At 53.3% G+C, this 16,895-nt stretch overlaps 9 protein-coding genes across 9 annotated transcripts; 4 read left to right on the top strand and 5 right to left on the bottom strand.

Annotated features, from left to right (window-relative positions):
* Nucleotides 1-168: 168 nt before the first annotated feature.
* QBC33DRAFT_462554 (Glutarate-semialdehyde dehydrogenase DavD) lies at nucleotides 169-1,861 on the top strand (the record flags this gene model as incomplete). The annotated part of the gene is made up of 3 exons (XM_060425076.1): nucleotides 169-454; nucleotides 584-1,185; nucleotides 1,271-1,861. 3 exons carry the CDS (start codon nucleotides 169-171, stop codon nucleotides 1,859-1,861), a joined length of 1,479 nt encoding a protein of 492 aa, XP_060278071.1.
* A 419-nt stretch (nucleotides 1,862-2,280) lies between these two features.
* QBC33DRAFT_614670 (NAD(P)-binding protein) lies at nucleotides 2,281-3,329 on the top strand (the record flags this gene model as incomplete). Its single annotated transcript, XM_060432601.1, has 4 exons — nucleotides 2,281-2,588; nucleotides 2,652-3,017; nucleotides 3,134-3,242; nucleotides 3,294-3,329. 4 exons carry the CDS (start codon nucleotides 2,281-2,283, stop codon nucleotides 3,327-3,329), a joined length of 819 nt encoding a protein of 272 aa, XP_060278070.1.
* Nucleotides 3,330-3,490: 161 nt separating this feature from the next.
* On the bottom strand, nucleotides 3,491-6,796 carry QBC33DRAFT_574672 (uncharacterized protein; the record flags this gene model as incomplete). Its single annotated transcript, XM_060430771.1, has 3 exons — nucleotides 3,491-5,650; nucleotides 6,487-6,640; nucleotides 6,684-6,796. The coding sequence occupies 3 exons, from the start codon at nucleotides 6,794-6,796 to the stop codon at nucleotides 3,500-3,502; spliced, it is 2,418 nt and encodes an 805-aa protein (XP_060278069.1). The 3' UTR covers nucleotides 3,491-3,499.
* Nucleotides 6,797-7,157: 361 nt separating this feature from the next.
* On the top strand, nucleotides 7,158-8,493 carry QBC33DRAFT_603757 (chaperonin 10-like protein; the record flags this gene model as incomplete). The annotated part of the gene is made up of 1 exon (XM_060432210.1): nucleotides 7,158-8,493. Exon 1 carries the CDS (start codon nucleotides 7,378-7,380, stop codon nucleotides 8,491-8,493), a length of 1,116 nt encoding a protein of 371 aa, XP_060278068.1. The 5' UTR covers nucleotides 7,158-7,377.
* A 646-nt stretch (nucleotides 8,494-9,139) lies between these two features.
* Nucleotides 9,140-10,230, bottom strand: QBC33DRAFT_520087 (uncharacterized protein; the record flags this gene model as incomplete). The annotated part of the gene is made up of 5 exons (XM_060426338.1): nucleotides 9,140-9,238; nucleotides 9,377-9,450; nucleotides 9,532-9,645; nucleotides 9,726-9,826; nucleotides 10,043-10,230. The coding sequence occupies 5 exons, from the start codon at nucleotides 10,228-10,230 to the stop codon at nucleotides 9,140-9,142; spliced, it is 576 nt and encodes a 191-aa protein (XP_060278067.1).
* Nucleotides 10,231-10,757: 527 nt separating this feature from the next.
* QBC33DRAFT_603754 (glutathione S-transferase) lies at nucleotides 10,758-11,541 on the bottom strand (the record flags this gene model as incomplete). The annotated part of the gene is made up of 2 exons (XM_060432209.1): nucleotides 10,758-11,122; nucleotides 11,199-11,541. 2 exons carry the CDS (start codon nucleotides 11,539-11,541, stop codon nucleotides 10,758-10,760), a joined length of 708 nt encoding a protein of 235 aa, XP_060278066.1.
* Nucleotides 11,542-11,967: 426 nt separating this feature from the next.
* Nucleotides 11,968-13,070, top strand: QBC33DRAFT_603751 (D-isomer specific 2-hydroxyacid dehydrogenase; the record flags this gene model as incomplete). The annotated part of the gene is made up of 1 exon (XM_060432208.1): nucleotides 11,968-13,070. The coding sequence occupies one exon, from the start codon at nucleotides 11,968-11,970 to the stop codon at nucleotides 13,021-13,023; it is 1,056 nt and encodes a 351-aa protein (XP_060278065.1). The 3' UTR covers nucleotides 13,024-13,070.
* Nucleotides 13,071-13,499: 429 nt separating this feature from the next.
* Nucleotides 13,500-14,623, bottom strand: QBC33DRAFT_614668 (3-oxoacyl-reductase). Its single transcript, XM_060432600.1, has 2 exons — nucleotides 14,395-14,623; nucleotides 13,500-14,327 (listed from the first exon to the last, which is right to left on the bottom strand). The coding sequence occupies exons 1-2, from the start codon at nucleotides 14,460-14,462 to the stop codon at nucleotides 13,547-13,549; spliced, it is 849 nt and encodes a 282-aa protein (XP_060278064.1). The 5' UTR covers nucleotides 14,463-14,623; the 3' UTR covers nucleotides 13,500-13,546.
* A 460-nt stretch (nucleotides 14,624-15,083) lies between these two features.
* Nucleotides 15,084-16,351, bottom strand: QBC33DRAFT_462551 (NmrA-like family protein; the record flags this gene model as incomplete). The annotated part of the gene is made up of 6 exons (XM_060425075.1): nucleotides 15,084-15,363; nucleotides 15,409-15,704; nucleotides 15,771-15,852; nucleotides 15,910-16,109; nucleotides 16,186-16,256; nucleotides 16,318-16,351. The coding sequence occupies 6 exons, from the start codon at nucleotides 16,349-16,351 to the stop codon at nucleotides 15,084-15,086; spliced, it is 963 nt and encodes a 320-aa protein (XP_060278063.1).
* Nucleotides 16,352-16,895: the final 544 nt, after the last annotated feature.

Raw genomic sequence — 16,895 nt, 5'->3', positions numbered from 1 at the left:
AGAAAGAATCACCCAAGGCAGACGGGCATTCGACAATCAGATCATAATTATATATTAAAACGGAGGAGCATGCAGAATGGCGTGAGGCGTCTCAGACATCAGCTGCATAATTCTCTAGCCTCATTTTTTTCCCCAAACAGACGATATAAAATACCCACCCATATGACGATGTCATCTGATGCCCTGCAAACGCTACGAGACCCGTCACTGCTGGTGACGGCCGGCCTGGTCTCCGGCCAGTGGCGGGCGCCAAACGGAATGACATTCCACGTCTACGAGCCGTCATCTGGGACCGTGTTGGGAAACTGTGCAAATCTTGGCCGGCAAGACTTCCTCGATGCCATCGATGGCGCCGAAAGCGGAACCCGAATTTTCCACCAAGGAACGACGGCTAAGGAGCGTGGCGCTATTCTGCGTAAATGGTTTGACCTGGTCACGGCCAACACAGAAGATTGTACGTCATTGTATGAGCGAAGGAGTATAATTACAAAGGATGCTGCAGAACACTCGAAGATCTCTCCCTCTCTCTCCCCCCCTCCCCAAATGTAAAGAGAGAGAAACGGGTGCTAATGCCATCCATCAGTGGCTACTATTCTGTCGCTGGAAAATGGCAAAACATTTGCAGAGGCGAAGGGGGAGGTGATCTATGCGGCATCTTTCATCTCGTGGTTTGCCGAGGAGGCGACTCGCTCCTACGGCGATACCATCCCCTCGTCATACGCCAATGCTACTGTGCTTACATACAAGGAGCCCGTCGGAGTTTGTGGCATCATCACGCCGTGGAACTTTCCAGCAGCCATGATTACTCGCAAGATAGCCCCGGCACTAGCAGCCGGATGCTCCGTGGTCATTAAGCCGCCTAGCGAGACTCCATTTACGGCTCTTGCGCTTGCGAAGCTTGCTTTGGTTGCCGGAGTCCCAGCAGACTGTCTCCATGTGGTGCCGACAAGAGATCGGGCGGCGTCAATGACTCTAGCAACAGACCCCAGGGTGAAGAAGCTGAGCTTTACGGGGTCTACCGGTGTAGGCAAGATCCTAACTCGTGCCGCGGCTGGGACGATGAAACGTGTTAGTATGGAATTGGGAGGCAATGCACCTTTTATAGTGTTTGATGATGCAGACCTCGACGTGGCAGTCGAAGCAGCCATGATCTGCAAATTCCGCTGCTCGGGACAAACCTGCGTGGTAAGCCTCCATACTCGCCCAGTCGCTTTATCTTATCCTCCCATCTGCCTTCGTTTTCTGATGCGCATAGCTGACCCCCTCCTAGTGCGCAAATCGACTACTAGTACATGAGAAGGTCAAGGACGAGTTCGTCTTGCGACTTGTCAAGCAGGTGCGGACACTGAATCTGGGTCGGGGCATCGACGAAGGAGTCACCCAAGGCCCACTTGTCAACGCCGCTGCCGTGAACAAGGTCGACGCCCATGTACGCGACGCGGTCAGTAAAGGGGCCATCTTACACACGGGTGGGAAGAGACCTGAGGGCCTTGATGGATATTTCTACGAGCCCACGGTGATCAGCAACGCCAATGCCCAGATGGAGGTGGCTGTCGACGAGACTTTCGGCCCTCTGGCGGCTATCTTTACCTTCACGAGCGAGGATGAGGCCGTGCGAATGGCAAACGCTACTGAGTACGGACTCTCTGGGTACTTCTTCAGCCAGAACATAGGACGCGTCATGCGAGTCGCCCGGCGACTGGATTGCGGCATGGTTGGCGTCAATACAGGTTTGATCAGTGCCGCCGAGAGCCCCTTTGGCGGAGTCAAGGAAAGCGGCATGGGCCGTGAAGGGAGCAAGTATGGCCTTGCCGAATACCAGAATATCAAGGCCGTCACGATTGGTAATCTGCAGAACTGATGACTTGATGTGGGGTTTGTGTTGAAACCATCTATGTATTTGATCAGCGTCCATATCATTACCACTCCCGTCTTGGAGAGAAATTGATTGTGTTGTTTCTTAAACCCAACATCCCACTTGGTGGTTTAAAGGGAGAATCTCTCTGGGGTCTAGGCTGTTTACTTTGGGGGCCTGTGGTGCTGCCACCTGTTACGCACGGTCCAACAGCCCCCCTTGAGATTTTAGCGCAGGTTCCATACTTGCATGCCCCCAAATTGGAGAAACTTTTCTTGACTCTCGGGGGAATCGGGGGAATTGAACATATAATAAGTGCAAGTAGAAGTAGTTCCAGCCTGATATAGTGAAAAGTATTTCCAATCAACCCTCCCGGATTAACCTGATTTCAAGTCCGGCAATCTTAGAGACGATCCCAGAGAAAAATGGCATATACACAAACCAGAAATCGCCTCCGAGGCAGGACGGTCCTCATCACTGGCGCCTCGAGCGGAATTGGTCGCAGCACTGCTCTCGAGTTTGCCAGAGCATCGCCCGACGAACTACGACTAGTGTTGGTCGCCCGAAGAACGGACAAGCTGAACGAGATTGCGACCGAGATTGCAAAGACCGTGGGACAGGGAGTGCAGGTCTTCTCCTTGACGTTGGATGTCAGCGACCCTGTCGAAGCATGCAGCATAATGGATAAGTTACCGGCCGAGTTTAGGGATATCGACGTGCTGGTGAACAATGCGTGAGTGATTTACAACACTACTCTCAGCAGCTTTGCAACGGTAGACTAACAGCAGGAGAACAGTGGTCTCGCAAAAGGAGCTGCAAAGGCGCCCGAGATTTCCCAAGATGAGATCAACACCATGATGTTGACCAACGTCAACGGCCTAATCAACATCACGCAAGCGATTCTCCCTGTCTTCCTCAAGCGCGAGAATGGCGGGCGAGGAGATATTATCAATGTTGGCAGCGTAGCAGGGCGCGAGCCATACGCATCTGGTAGCGTGTACTGCGCAAGTAAGGCCGCGGTGCGCGCGTTTACGGACTCGATCCGGAGAGAGCTTGTCGCTACGAGGATCCGGGTTATTGAAATTGATCCCGGCCAGGTCGAGACGGAATTCTCACTGGTCCGATTCTCGGGGGACAGCGCCAAGGCTGCCAGTGTATATGTGTGAGTAGTGTCCCTCTTTTATATGTTCCCTCCCCCCCGGGACCCCCCGGCCCAAAGCAAAGTAAACTAAGTACATAACGGCGTCTTCTTGTTCGCTGGCACTGACGAAACCTCAGTGGATGCGAACCCTTAACCCCGGGTGATATTGCGGAGCTTCTGATTTTCGCCGCGAGCAGACGAGAGAATGTAGTCATAGCGGACACTCTGGTGTACCCCAACCACCAGGTAAGGAGCACTCCCTCTCGGCAAATGGCGTCTTGATTACTGAACCGAAAGCAGGGAGGGGCCATCACCATGCACCGGAACCTATGATATGATATGCTATTCAAGACTTGGCAGGATTACATTCGCGAATATATGGCAAGTCAAAGGAACGTCATGGAACCTGCTCGGCTGTGTCCCAAGGTCTCAAAGAGAGCGCGAATATTTTGGCATGGATGGGTATTTATGTAAAAACAAATATCGAAACTGGCCATAGTCTTTCAGGACCGTTGTGGATTCCTATGGCGATCTTCTAGCAGGTCTGCAAAAGCATTCAATGATAGACCTATCAGATCCACCATCTCCCACACACTCTCCGACTTGTACAGCGTGGCCCAAAGTCGGACCACTTCCGAGGATAGGAGTGCTTTCTCCCGCATTATCTTGTCGGGTCCACGTCTGAAGTTGGTTTCCGCAACCAGCTGTGCCACAAAGTTAAGCACCCGCTCTTCGGTCGCGTTCAAGGGAGGACTCGGACTTGGCACAGTGACTGCTTCCAGCCACTTGGCCAGTAGCACCGCACATTCCAACGAGCAGAGGGCGTGCTGGTTGGACCAGTACACCACCTGCGTCTGGGCTACAAAGTTGATCCCAAGCTTCACGGGGATGCTGAGCGCGTGGGCGCAGTGGAGCGCGGCGCGCGTAAGCCTGTAGCTTCGCTGGGCAGGGGGGCTCCCGTCCAGCGATTTAGCAATCAAGCCCGGATCCCAGGTTCCCAGCGAGCGGATCGGCCCCAAATCCATGTTGATCCGGATATATGCCATCCGCAGAAGGGCGGTGGAGGTGAACGATAGCGGTCCGTGGGGGCTAAGCGGGTCCATTGAGGACTCGCGGTTGCACTCCCAGCTCGACGACCAGGCCTTGAGCGCCTGCTCAAACGATTTCATCATCTCTGGCGAGAGCTGCTGGCCCCGCTGGCACGTGAGCCCGGCATTTCGCACTAGCCAGATGCGCTGGATGACGGCATGGATCAAGGTGTATCCGCCTAGAGAAGAGAATCCGGAAGAGGCATTGGGGCGAGACGGCGTGTCTGCGGGGGCGAAGAGCTGCTCCGAGGCAGCCTGAAAATCCTGCGGCGGGCTGGACACGTCGCACGATTCTCTCCAGAGCATCTCGTTGGCGGCTTTCCATTCGTTTTCAGAACTGGGAAGGTCGAGATGGAGCTCGCTCGAGAGCATCATCGCCAGGATGTCAAAGACGATGGAATGGATGTTAAAAAAGCAGAAGACAACCAATTTGATGCGCTTGAGCGACTCGTACTTGATCCAGTCCCGCCAGCTATCCGGTCGGGGTTCACGCCCGCGCTCAAGGTCATCCTCACGCACCAGCGAGTCGAGGACGCTGCGGATGGAGAGGGCTTCGTACACGCCAGGCTGTCGCTTGAACCACGTCGCGATGGCTATCAGAAGCAGTAGCGTCTGCAGAATCTCGACGGTAGCGCACCGACCTTTGGACCAGTTCCCTACCCCGTCTTCTCCCACTACTGCGATTTCGGCGTTGGTGTCGGTGGAGCTTGCAGCTCGCCGACGGCGTATACGTTCCAGGACGATAGCCTTGGCTAGATGGAATAATTCGACTCCCACCTCTGGCTCGCGGGAGTAGCGTGCGCCGACAGCAGCCACGGCTATGAACAACTCGACACTGATCGAGCCCATCCGCAGCGTAGGCACATGCAGAAAAGGGTAATGCTCGTGAAAGGCATTGAAGTATGCAGCGACGAAGCGCGACAGCGCGTGCTTGGACGGTAAGACAAAGCCATCCGGGACGCAGCTGGAGAAACACGAGAGTTCGTGGATGAGGCGGTCCCGGTCTTGGGCCGAGACGACAAGGTGGTCTTGGGTCCCACGGCCTGCACCCCGAGAAGAATTCTGCGGGTCCGGGGGTGTATTTTCCGGCTGCAGAGACGGAAGGCGTGAGCCGTATGTAGAGAGCGCGGAAGCTGACTCCTCCGCAGTATTAGGTGCTTGCATCCGAAGCTCACTGGGCCACCCCGGGTCCGCTTCCGGGTAGCTAACGGCCCAGGGCAAGCCGAGATCGGGGAAGAAGGCCGGCAGCGGTTGATGCGTGGGCGAGAATATGTGATTCGGGAGCGGGACACTGTCCATAAACGAAGTGAAGTCGTCCTGGAAGCTCTCCAGGGCGAAGTCGACACTTTGCAGGGCAAAGCCGTCAGGGACGTCCGGGCCAGCGTCGGGCATTAACACCTCAGACACCCCAGACACCCCAGACGCCCCAGACGCCCCAGACGTCGGCGGCTGCTCACCGGTTGGCGTCAACGTAGTCTCCGAGAACTGTTCCGCCGCCCCCGAAAACGTCGCTGATTGGGGCGACACTGACCCGGACGTTGGCCAGGTTTGTTGCACATGGTTTTCCTGAGGATGGTGGTGTGTTAAGCGCTCGTGCCGGGTAAGCAGATCCCTGTTCCGGAGCCATTAGCCAGAGGACGCTTGGGTGTCTTGGGCTGGGTGACTGAGATATGAGATGCGAGATGAGGAGTTGGACATACTTCCTGGTGAAGGCCTTGTCACATGCAGAACATTGAAATGGCTTTTCTTTGGTATGTGATCGTTCGTGACGTTGAAGATGCTCCAGCCGTGCAAAGTTCCGAGAGCAGAGGTCGCAGCGATGCGCCTTGGTGGCTTTCCCCATGCTGACATCCAGTTTGGTGGGGTTTTGGGGAGATCTGAATCCGGGAGGAGAATGCGGGGAAGCATGTGTTTTATCTCGCTCTGCATTTACCGTCACTAATTACCGTTTGACGGGGTGAAGAACAGCACTATCTATCGCTAGTGTCCACGATCAGAAGGCATCTTGCTTCATTAATCCCATACATGTTTTTAAAGTAGCATTGACCCTTGTATCGTAAAGGTATTTTCGATAGGTAACATATTTATTCGTGAGTCCATTTCGTGTAATACTAATTATCAATACATTTACCCTGTTACACTGCAGCTCCCTTCAGTGTGTAATTCTTGGGCATTTGCCATCTTGGGAAAATCAACCCCGAATTGGGGAACAAGAATAGCGCAGCCATAACCCCGACTAGCACAATGATTGGCCAAAAACCAATGTTGTGCACGGCCTTCTGGCTTTTGGCGTGTTTTCCACTTGGCGGCGCAGCAAGGTTTGCTCCTCCTCGCTCCACGAAATAGCGTCATGTTAGTGGCACCTCATGTCAGGGGTCGGCGGGGGTGGATGGGCCACGAACCTCGGCCTTGACAACTCCAATCTGCAGCGTCGTTAGGATTGCCCTTGCTTCGTCGCTATGGCCAGCATCGTTGAATAGCTCGGTGACGTCTTTGCCGCCCTGGTCGAGAAGAAAGTCCTCTCCCCCTCTTGCCTGTCTCAGCATGAACCCATCACTAGTGACATATCAGGGAGGGAAAGTGGGCTGGACCAGCTTACGGATGTGCATGTTGGAACGTTGTGACATCGTACACCTTGCCGTTGATGACAAGATAGAGGTCATCGGGCCTGGAGTGCTTCTCGATTTGACTCCATTCGTATTCTTGTCGCATTGTGCAGGAATTGGTTGGGAAATGTTCGATCGCTCGGCAGCTCTGGGACACTCATAGATAATTAATAATTAATAATTACTGGTACGGATTACAAGTACAGTCGAAATCCACGAAATCCACGAAGAGGAGGTTCCCATTTAAACAGCTTCAACCCATAATATGTCTCCAAATCTTCATCTCCGCCTGGATTCCCGCCGTCTGACGATCCCCAAATTGGCCCTTCACATCTCCAGTGTTTCTGCAGTCACTAATACCCGCCAAATCTGTTCTGTCTAGCTGAGTGGGGAAGATGTTAGTCTAATTACTGCGTACTTCAGCATTTAGTCAGTCGTCTCCAAATTCTCCACCAACCCCAATCCAGCTCCGGAGTCGGGTATGTATTCGGGTGACCACTCTGGCCAGATATAAACAGACGCAACCAACTGCTAGGTTCTGTCTGATAATTACTTGCTATATAAGTAACAAATCTCTACTTCTCTTACAAAAACCCAACAAGTGTCACCTGACTCCACGTCGAGCCCGATAGTGTTCAACTTCCAGCCCACGCCGTCGGAGCAGATCTCCAACACCAGCTGCCCAACATGCGCGCCCAGGTCCTCGAAGCTTTCAACACCCCATACGTTCTTAAGGATGTACCCAAACCCGCCGCACCGACCGGCCATGACATCTTGGTCCAGGTCCAAGCGGCCTCCTACTGCCACACCGACGCCGTTTTCGCCTCGGGGGCCATGTGGCAGGATCTTCCTCGCGTCGGGTCTCATGAATTCGCCGGCATTATCGTCAGCATGGGACCCAACGTCTCGAAGGATCTAGGCCTTGCAGTGGGCAGAGCTGTCGGAGTCCCTGGCCGCGCATTCCACTCGTGTGGGACGTGCTACGAGTGCCGCAACAACGATGGCGACCCGGAGTCGTATGGCGTGTACTGCGTCAAGGCCGGGAATCTCGGCCTCTCCCGCGACGGTGGCTTCCAGGAGTTCTGCATCGTCGACTCGCGACAGGTCGCGCCCATCCCCGCCGGCATGACGGCCGTTGATACGGCTCCTCTGATGTGTGCAGGCCTGACCATCTGGAATGCCCTCGGCACCGGCCGGGTTGGCCTGCGCAAGGGCGGTGGCGATGGCCTCACTGTGGCCATATCGGGCGCGGGGGGTGGCCTCGGCCACCTCGGGGTGCAGTTCGCCGCCAGGCTCGGCTGCAATGTCGTCGCGATAGATGCTGGTGACGCGGCGCTGAAGCTTCTCCACGAGGTGGTCCAAGGCCTTGGTTCGCTATCTTCCAAGGTCACCATTGTCGACGCCAGAACCCAGAAAGCCGAGGACGTCCGAAGAGCCGTGTCTGGCCAGCCTGAGCCGGGACTGGAGGGCGAGAAAGGGGTGGACGCGCTTCTCGTCCTGCCCGAGGCTCAACAGGCGTTGGAGTACGGCATGAAGTTAATCAAGGATCACGGAATTTGTGTTCTGGTCAGCTTCCCCAAGGAGGGATTCCTGATCCAGCCCCGCGATTTGGTCTTTCGGCACATTCAGATGACAGGCGTACTAGTAGGCAGGAACCACCAGCTGCGCGCCATGCTGAACTTTGCCGCTCAAGAGGGGGTACGGGCGAGAACCAGGACATACTCGCTCGAGCAACTTAACCAGTTAGTAGATGATTATCATGACGGAGCAAGTGGAAAGCTGGTCGTGGATATGACCCAGTGATGTTGATTCCCTGCCATGTTACATAGCTTCGATAGAAATAAAGGCTAGACTGCCTCAGCCATCTTCGAGTTTGTTGCAAGATTATCCACCAAGCTCTCTACAGATGCAGGCAAACGCAAACCTGATCGGGTTACTTTTGATGTTGATTTCCAGAGGCAATTAAAAGGTAGCGCAGCAGTTAGTTATCCGGAACTTCCAGATCAAGAATCAATCACATGTTGGATTTCCCCCGACTCTCCCTCCTAGTCGGGTCAATTGAGTGATTACATACACTACTTGCACAGAAGCTGATACCGTAGTTTCCATCAGTAAGCGACCAAACGAAAAGAAAAGAGAAAGAGACAAAACGTAACAAAAAATAGACCCCGTCTCTACAGTCGGGATACGGAATAACTGAATGCGCAGTCGACCTCATGTCACAGTGATCTGTAGCGTATTCCATATCAAAAAGCAAAAGGAAGTAAGTAGTGATTACTCCAACTATTCCCTCCCATTTCACACCATCAAATACGTGCCATACCCCACTTCAGTACCAGCCGTAATTGCACCACCACAAATTCCGTGCTAGCCATTCGATCTTGAGCTTATCCATCTTCTCTCAGTGCCCATCTTCGTATTGCAGTTTATATCCCATATGCAGGCTTTGTCAAGCCATTACTTCTTCGCGGAATGTTCTCCGTGCCGACAGACCCTTAAACCTTGTGCTCAAGTCCCCAACCGGGAGGGAAAGTGGAAAGTCCACAGACTGAAGCAGCATGGAAGCAAGCAAATACCACCCTGCCAGCGAGAAGATAAACACACACGCACCACCAGCCTGTGGATCTGATGTTAGTCTGCTGATGAAAATGAGATCATCACGGGAGGTGCGAAGCGGATAACAGACCTGCTCCAGCTTCCGACCGGTGGCTGTTCTCGCCTCAGCCACGTACCAGTGAGAAGACGCAAGTAAGAAAACACCTATGGCGAGGAAGACGAAGATGAAAACAAACACAAGGTTGGTTCGCAGCGAACAAATCAAGTACATGAGGCATAACAAACCTAGGAAACACAGAAAGAAGGCAAAGCCAGAGTGGAACTGTGAAGCAGCAGCCGCCGTCGTAAGGGTGGGAACGACGAACTGTTCGGTCACGCCCAGTGCAAGCCAGAATGCGCCTGTGGAGAAGAGAAGGGAGGAAAGAAATGACCTGTCAGCTTGGGCTTTGCCAACTTGGATGAAGAGGGGCTGGGCTCACCAAAGGTAGCGAACACGACGCAGGGAAAGGTGTTGCCCAGAAAGAGCTCCAATACGCTGCCGATGATCTGCAGCGTTCCACCGAAAAAGTAGTACACACCACTAATAAGCAGTCAGGTCAGTACCATGGGCTGGTAATTATGGTATTGCGTAGATTCGGTTCATGTCTTACATCAACGCGTTACCAGCTTCGGCACCCCTCCATCCCATCGCTTCACAACCGAAAGGGGTAGTTGTCAAAAGGAACCCCAATAGAGCGCTGGCTCGCTTTTCATCAGCTCTGTAAGATGCGAAACGTTGTGGGGGAGTGGATCTCACAATGGAGTGGGATTCCCAAATGTGTCACGGAGATGTCCCTTGACAGGCAGTTTGGGGGTGAGGTACATCTTCTCGAACACATCCTTGGGAATCATGATGCTGGCGTTGGTTTCGTATTGGCGCAGCGGAGGAGATTGGCCATCGGAATGAAACACCCCGCTGACTCCATCTGATTTGTCGCCTTCCATAACTGCAGCAAGAGAGAAGGATGTTGAAAAAGATCTGCCCGGAAGGTAATCGTATGTATGCGGCACCTTTTGAGTTCTCTAATTCTTACAGTAGCAAAGGGGTAGGCAGGAAAGGGAGTCAACAGGACATCTTCCGCCCCTTATATGAACAATGAATGCCTCGCCAAGCTTTAAGGAGCTCAAGCACCACCCAACAATTGTTGGAGAAGACGTTAAGATTACTTCGAGTCGCTGCCCCCCCTCCTGGTCGATGGTTCCCCGGATTTTTTACCCCACATTCACAAGACTCTGGGGTAATCAACTTGAAAGCCCAGCGCCCCAGATTTCCCCCAGCTTCGTCCGCTTCAGCTTGAAAGGATTATCTAGTGGGGGACAATGGCACATGCAGGGCATGTAATTAACTATACGGTCTAGACTTTGAGCACCTCCTTCTCTAGTACGGGACAAATGTACTGTACAGGATTACTGTGCATCGGAGGTATGTACGAGGGTTGAACAGTTGATACGACTTCTAACTACCTAGCCAACTAGGATTCCAACTTCCTGGCATCCATCTTTTGACGCATACTACGATATCTCTGCGCAGTCTGCTCCTCTGACACCTGCCTTGGAACCGCCAACCCTCGATGGACCGCCCTTCGGTTGTATATCCCGTCGTGCCACCGCTTCAGGGCCGGAAATTCGTCCAGGTCGATCTCGAGGGCAATCGGACCGTATCGGATCCAGGCGTAGTTGGCTATGTCTGCGATGGTGTATTTCGACCCAGCCAGGAAAGGGGTGGATTCAAGTCTCGAGTTCAGAACCGAATACAAGCGCTTCGTCTCGTTCATGTACCGGTTGATCCCGTACTCCGAGTAGGTGCTAGCCATCATGCGGAAATGATTGGCTTGTCCTGTCGCTGGGTTAGAAACTGCCAGGTATGGTAGAAAATAGTAGGAATATAGGGTCGGGAAGGCGGGTTCGCTAACCCTGCATGGGTCCAACACCACCCATCTGAAACATGAGCCAGCCCAGCTGCTCATAGTACTCGGGCGTTCCCGGTTCGTAGCTGATGCTTCTCTCCGGATCGTACTTGTCCACCAGGTAGAGGAGGATGGAACCGCTCTCGAAAACGCGCTGTCCGCCGTCGGTGATAGCAGGAATGCGACCGTTCGGATTGATCTTGAGGAACCATGGTTCTTTTTGCTCGTTGGTAGAGATGTCAACTTCGACCGCCCTGTACGGGAGGGAAAGCTCCTCGAGGGCTATCGAGATCTTGATGCCATTGGCGGTCAGCCAGGTGTATAGGGTGATGTCGGGAGTCCGAGCCATTCTTTTTGCTGTTACACAGACCTCTGTACCTTGCAAAGGGGGGTTGACTAGGTCTTGATTGGTCTTGGGCATTTTTTGGGTTAAAGTAGTGCGTGGGATATCAACTGGGTTTCGGCATGGATCATCAGAGACATCCCCATCTACCCCAATTTGGAGATAATTATGGGGGATGGGCCGGCTCTGGGCGTGATGGCGTCTCCAGTTCGGAGAAACGCACCTTGCGGGCGGCCGGCAAAAGTGACTGGCAAGTGCGAGATGTTGGAATATTTATTTCTAGGTAAGATATATTTAGCGTTGGTACTCCTTGCACTGGAAAGGTGAAGCATTTGATATTTAGTGTTCATCGCAATCGACTTACAACCTATCCTGCATCCTAAAATTAATTACACCAAGCCGTTCACCGCTCAAACTGCAAGGTCCGAAACCATGAGTGGCTCGAAGATTCGCGTCGCCATCCTCGACGACTACCAAGGCATCGCCCCCGAGAAATTTTCCCGCCTTACATCTCGGATAGACGTGGCTAACTTCCCCGACACGCTCGCACCGGACTCGGAAGAGAGCCTCATCCAGCGCCTCCAGCCGTACCATGTGATTTCCACAATGCGAGAGCGCACCGCTCTTCCCGGAAACGTAATACGGTCGCTCCCCAACCTGAAGCTCATCCTTACCACCGGCATGAAGAACGCAGCCATTGACATATCTGCCTGCACCGATCGCGGCATCATCGTTGCTGGCGCCAAGGGCATCGGCATCGACCAAGGAGCCAAACCGCCTACCTCGCTAGACTCAACCTTGGAGCATACTTGGTCCTTGATCCTAGGCATCGTCCGCAACATCGCCCGTGATGATGCAAGGGTCAAGACGCAACAAGCGTGGCAAACCTCCGCAGCCACTGGCCTGTCCGGGAAAACGTTGGGACTGCTGGGGCTTGGCAAGTTAGGAGCCGACACTGCCCGCGTCGGCGTTCTGGCCTTCGGGATGAAGATTGTCGCCTGGTCAAGCAACCTCACCCAAGAAGCCGCCGATGAAAAGGCTCGCGCCTTCGGTTTCCCCGAAGGGACCTTCCGAGTGGCGGCAAGCAAAGAGGAGCTGCTACAGGCCTCCGACGTGGTTAGCATTCATTATGTCCTCTCGGAACGGACCAGGAACATTTTGGCGGCGAGGGAGCTGGCCCTGATGAAGCCTTCGGCCTTTCTGATCAACACGTCACGCGGCCCGTTGGTCGATGAGGAGGCACTTCTCGATGCGCTTAAGCAGGGCAAGATTAGAGGCGCGGCACTTGATGTGTACAACGTCGAGCCTCTTCCTTCTGACAGCGAGTGGAGGACAACCCCCTGGGGTAAGGATGGGAGGAGCGAGGTTCTGTTGAGCCCCCATATGGGCTATGTCGAGGATGGGGTCATGCAGAGGTGGTATGAGGACACAGTTGCAAATTTGGAGAAATGGCTGGATGGGCAGGAGCTCCAGACCAAGTTGACGTAGTCTTGTTTAGCGACCTCGCCCAACGTCCTCGCTGCTCAAGTTTCTTGGTACCTTAATCTTTCAAAGAAAGTAATCCATTTTGGATGGCAATTATCTCTCTCCCTTTGTTATGGGAACCAGAGTAACGTAATATAGAACTGCTCTCGTTTTGTCTACCTGACTGCCCCGTCGCTTTGCTCACTAACCTAGTTTGGTGCAGTTTGTAGCCCTTTCCAGCCACCTTGATGGCGAAGTCGATGAATTGGAGACGGGCGGCGCCAATTCCAGGACCGGTGATTGGATCCATGCGCAGCGAATTAAGTAGTTGTGGTAATTAGAACCAGAGGAGGCGATAATTACTGCGACTCGATGTGTCAAGGTCGTTCTATTCAAGGTCCTGTCAAGGGCTGACAATGATGTTTCAATTGATGGGAAAGACGAAAATGGTAGGCAAATATTTGCACAGCCTTAAGCATCATTCAAACTTCTCTTGACTTGACCATTTGAAAGAAAAATACAAAGTGCCCATCGGAACTGCCCTAGCCTACAGTATCTTGGTAACGCCTCCATTAGCACAAGTGACACTTCCAGTTACCCAGCGACTTCCTTCAGAGCATAACCATCCAGCAACCTCTGCGATATCGTCGACAGTACCCATCCTCTTTCCGACACTGACTTTGTCGGTTTCTTTGTCGACAAAGTCATCCATCCTCTTACTGGGAGGACGGTTTGCCATCAGATCAGTCATGGTCAGGCCAACGCTTAGCGCATTGACTGTCGTCCTCTCCATTCCAGGTCTGGTGCCCAGTCCGTCTGCCCAGACCCTCGTCATGGACTCCAGGGCTGCCTTACACGCAGAGTACACCAGTCCCCCCGGACGGGACAACCGAGCGGCTTCCGAGGAGATATTCACAATGCGACTGTCGGGGCGAAACAGGGGAATCAGCGCTTGGACAAGAAGGATTGGTGTCTCGAAGTTGCCGGTCAGGGAGCGTGTAATGTGCCCTTGGTCAATCTCGTCCATCGGACGGAGCTCTGCCACTGCTGCATTTTGCACGAGGATGTTGACCACGCCACCAAAATGTTCCTTGAGTCCGGCGACGATGTTATCGCAGCATATCTTCGGCTCCGTCAGTGGAGCAACTACACCAAAGATCTGGGGCGTAGGAGACCCCGGGCTGTTCTCCTTGTAGTGAGCAATCACTTCTTCTTGCAGGCTGGTGATGAGGCCCAGGGAGGCGTCGCTCGCGCAGGTTCCCAGGATATTCGCGCCTCGGCGTGCGAGATGGAAGGCGATAGCCCGTCCAATTCCCCTTGATGCTCCGCTATGCCCATGTTAGTCTTGATCTCGTCTAGTAACTATCATCGGGTATTTGACTGATTTTGGCATACGTGACGACTGCGACTTTACCCGCCAGATCCTGTCCCCGATGTGTTGCATTTGGAAGCGAGGACGTCATTTTGAGCTGCTAGTAATGGTTCCGTGGTGATTGCTTGCTCCTTGTAAATTAGCCAGATTCCGAGACGCCTTAAAAAACCGCCGCAGTCATCTGCAGTTAAGACGGTTGTTATGGGGCTACATGCTGTGTTGAGAGGAACTCGAGCAAAACTACCGTCCGATTCCCCCCGCAGAATATTGGAGAGGGGTTCTTCGGCAATTGCAGACTGGCAGCATCTGCCCTAAAGAATGCCCCACCGGTTTTTCCTTTCGACGCAGCTAACTTTCACTAATTGCAACCCGGATAAACTTACTAGTACTACTAAGATTTATTTTCGATGCTAGTCAGGGCCTTCCCTCAAGGGTTTCCCCGGTTGTCGGCACTCGTCAACACCTACCGAGACTTTGTCATGTTTCGGTGCTTCGGGCGCGAATCTTGCTCCACAAACAGGACGAGCTGACTGAGCTGGAGAATAGGCTTGAACAGATGGACAGAAACGAGACTGCTGGAGACTCTACTTTTTCACGGCACTGTGCTGTCAACCCTCGGGTCCTCTTCCAACGTTTATTTGTAGAGGATCTGTTCCAAGACATTCCAACCAAGACTTCCGAAACAACCAAGTAGACTCTGAGAAGATTTTTACTATGGCTTTCCCTCCCATGCCTTGGAGAGGAAGTCCTCTATCTCAGTGAACTCGAAGTCAGGAAGACGTCGGTTGAATGCATCCGACACATCCCATGCGCCTTTTGCACTACTTACGAGCATGCCAATAAGAACGGTCTTCAGCATTGCCGCGAGCTGATCAGCCTGGTCTTCAGTGAAGCTGGGGTGGCGCTTTCCCAGCGCCCATGAACCCTCGAGATTTCCAGCTTCAAGATCCCGGAGTTGGACCTTATCAATGGTAAACGGACGGCCTGAAATACTATGTGAGTTCTGTACGTTGCAGGGTATCAAGGGAGGCCGATACACACCTCGGACTCTCTCACCAATCTCGAGAATTTGTGAGATGGCGACTCGGTTGCCCCGAATTCCGCCAATTTTGGGCCATTCACCATCGTATTCGACTGCACGAGCGACCATTCCAGCAATATCTCGAACAGCCGTCAGGGTCAGGATGGCGTTCTCATAGCCATCGACGACAATGGCTTTCCGGTTCTCGAAGTCGATAAAAGTGTCTAGAGGAGTCACATATTTGGCGGTCTTGTGGGGAGATGCTAGGTAGTCCATAAAGAGGCCTGGCTGAAACAGAGTGTACTCGAGAACCTGAGAAGTGGGAATCAGAATTTGCGCGACCTCAAGGGGGGGAGTAGAATCGAAAACTCCTCCTACCTTTCCGTTCTCATTCACCTGCTCCAGGTAAGTCTTGATTGCCATCTTTCCTGCCCAGGAAGGCAAGTCATCTTTCTCGGCACTTCGAAGCATTTTTAGATTTTACCATTGCACGACAAATTATCAGGGGCGAATATACCTTCCGAACTCGCTTGGTGCAAAGCGTTTCACGCCGGCGGCAATGGAAGCGTCGATCAGGTTCTTCTGGGTGTTGTTCGGATCTACCACGGGCTGGTTCACAAACGACAATACGGTGTGAATCCCTTGCAGGCCTTCAATCAGGTCGTTCTTGTCGCTATAATTCACGGCGCGCCAAGTGAGTCCGGGCACACAATTGTCCTCCAAGGCCCCCCGAAACCCGTTAGTCTCATATACAAGAAGGGGAAACAACACGACTTGTTGGGCTATTCCGCACATTTCGGGTCAGAATGGTCAACTCATGCTTCTTTGTAGCGATGAGAACATCGATGACCTCTCGGGCAAGTTCTGTGGGCAATTCTCAGCATGTGTTGATCTTGTTGCGCATTGCACCCGCGGTAAGACGTACCTCCCGAACCACCAGCCACTGCAATCTTGACCATTGTGTTTGATTATGGTAGGATTCCGCTCGTCTTAGCCTATCTTTGGAGACCGCGGAGAACTAGGTTGCCGTGTATACCTATCAAGAAGGCAGAAACGAACTGGGAGCCTTAACCCGTATGAGACAGGAGGGACTGAGAGATATACTGGATCACAACGAGGGCGACAGCGTCTTTAATACTTCATATTTTTTGGTATACCAACTCTTTGTTGGGGCATCTGCTCTCAGTTCCGGCATGCGTCGTTCAGCCAATGGGGATTGACTTTCGGTTCCCGAAAGTTGAAGGCGATTGGTGGGACTCATCACCTTTTGGAGCTGTTCAGCAGAGTAATACCGGCCTTTGCACGCAATCACAGCGCGAAATTCAGCACAAATGCGTAAGGTTTATTGCGACCCAGAATTCTCGCAGCCTCCCATCAGGACTTAAAAAGAAAAACAGGCGAGACAAGAGCCAACCCCGGGGGCGGGGGGGGGGGGGGGGGGCGGCGGCGGGGGCGGGGGGGGGGGGGGGGGGGGGGGGGGGGGGGGGGGGGGGGGGGGGGGGG

Source organism: Phialemonium atrogriseum, assembly GCF_030411735.1.
Source record: "Phialemonium atrogriseum strain 8032-3 unplaced genomic scaffold QBC33scaffold_53, whole genome shotgun sequence".
Classification (NCBI taxonomy): domain Eukaryota; kingdom Fungi; phylum Ascomycota; class Sordariomycetes; order Cephalothecales; family Cephalothecaceae; genus Phialemonium; species Phialemonium atrogriseum.
The sequence above is the reverse complement of the archived record's forward strand: the minus strand, read 5'-3'. Positions and strand labels throughout refer to the sequence as shown.

Excerpts from the sequence above, each read along its gene's own strand:
- QBC33DRAFT_614668 (XM_060432600.1), bottom strand. The coding sequence starts at position 14,462 with ATGACGTCCTCGCTTCCAAATGCAACACATCGGGGACAGGATCTGGCG. Across the intron at positions 14,328-14,394 it reads GGTAAAGTCGCAGTCGTCAC|CGGAGCATCAAGGGGAATTG; the intron begins GTATGCCAAAAT and ends ACATGGGCATAG.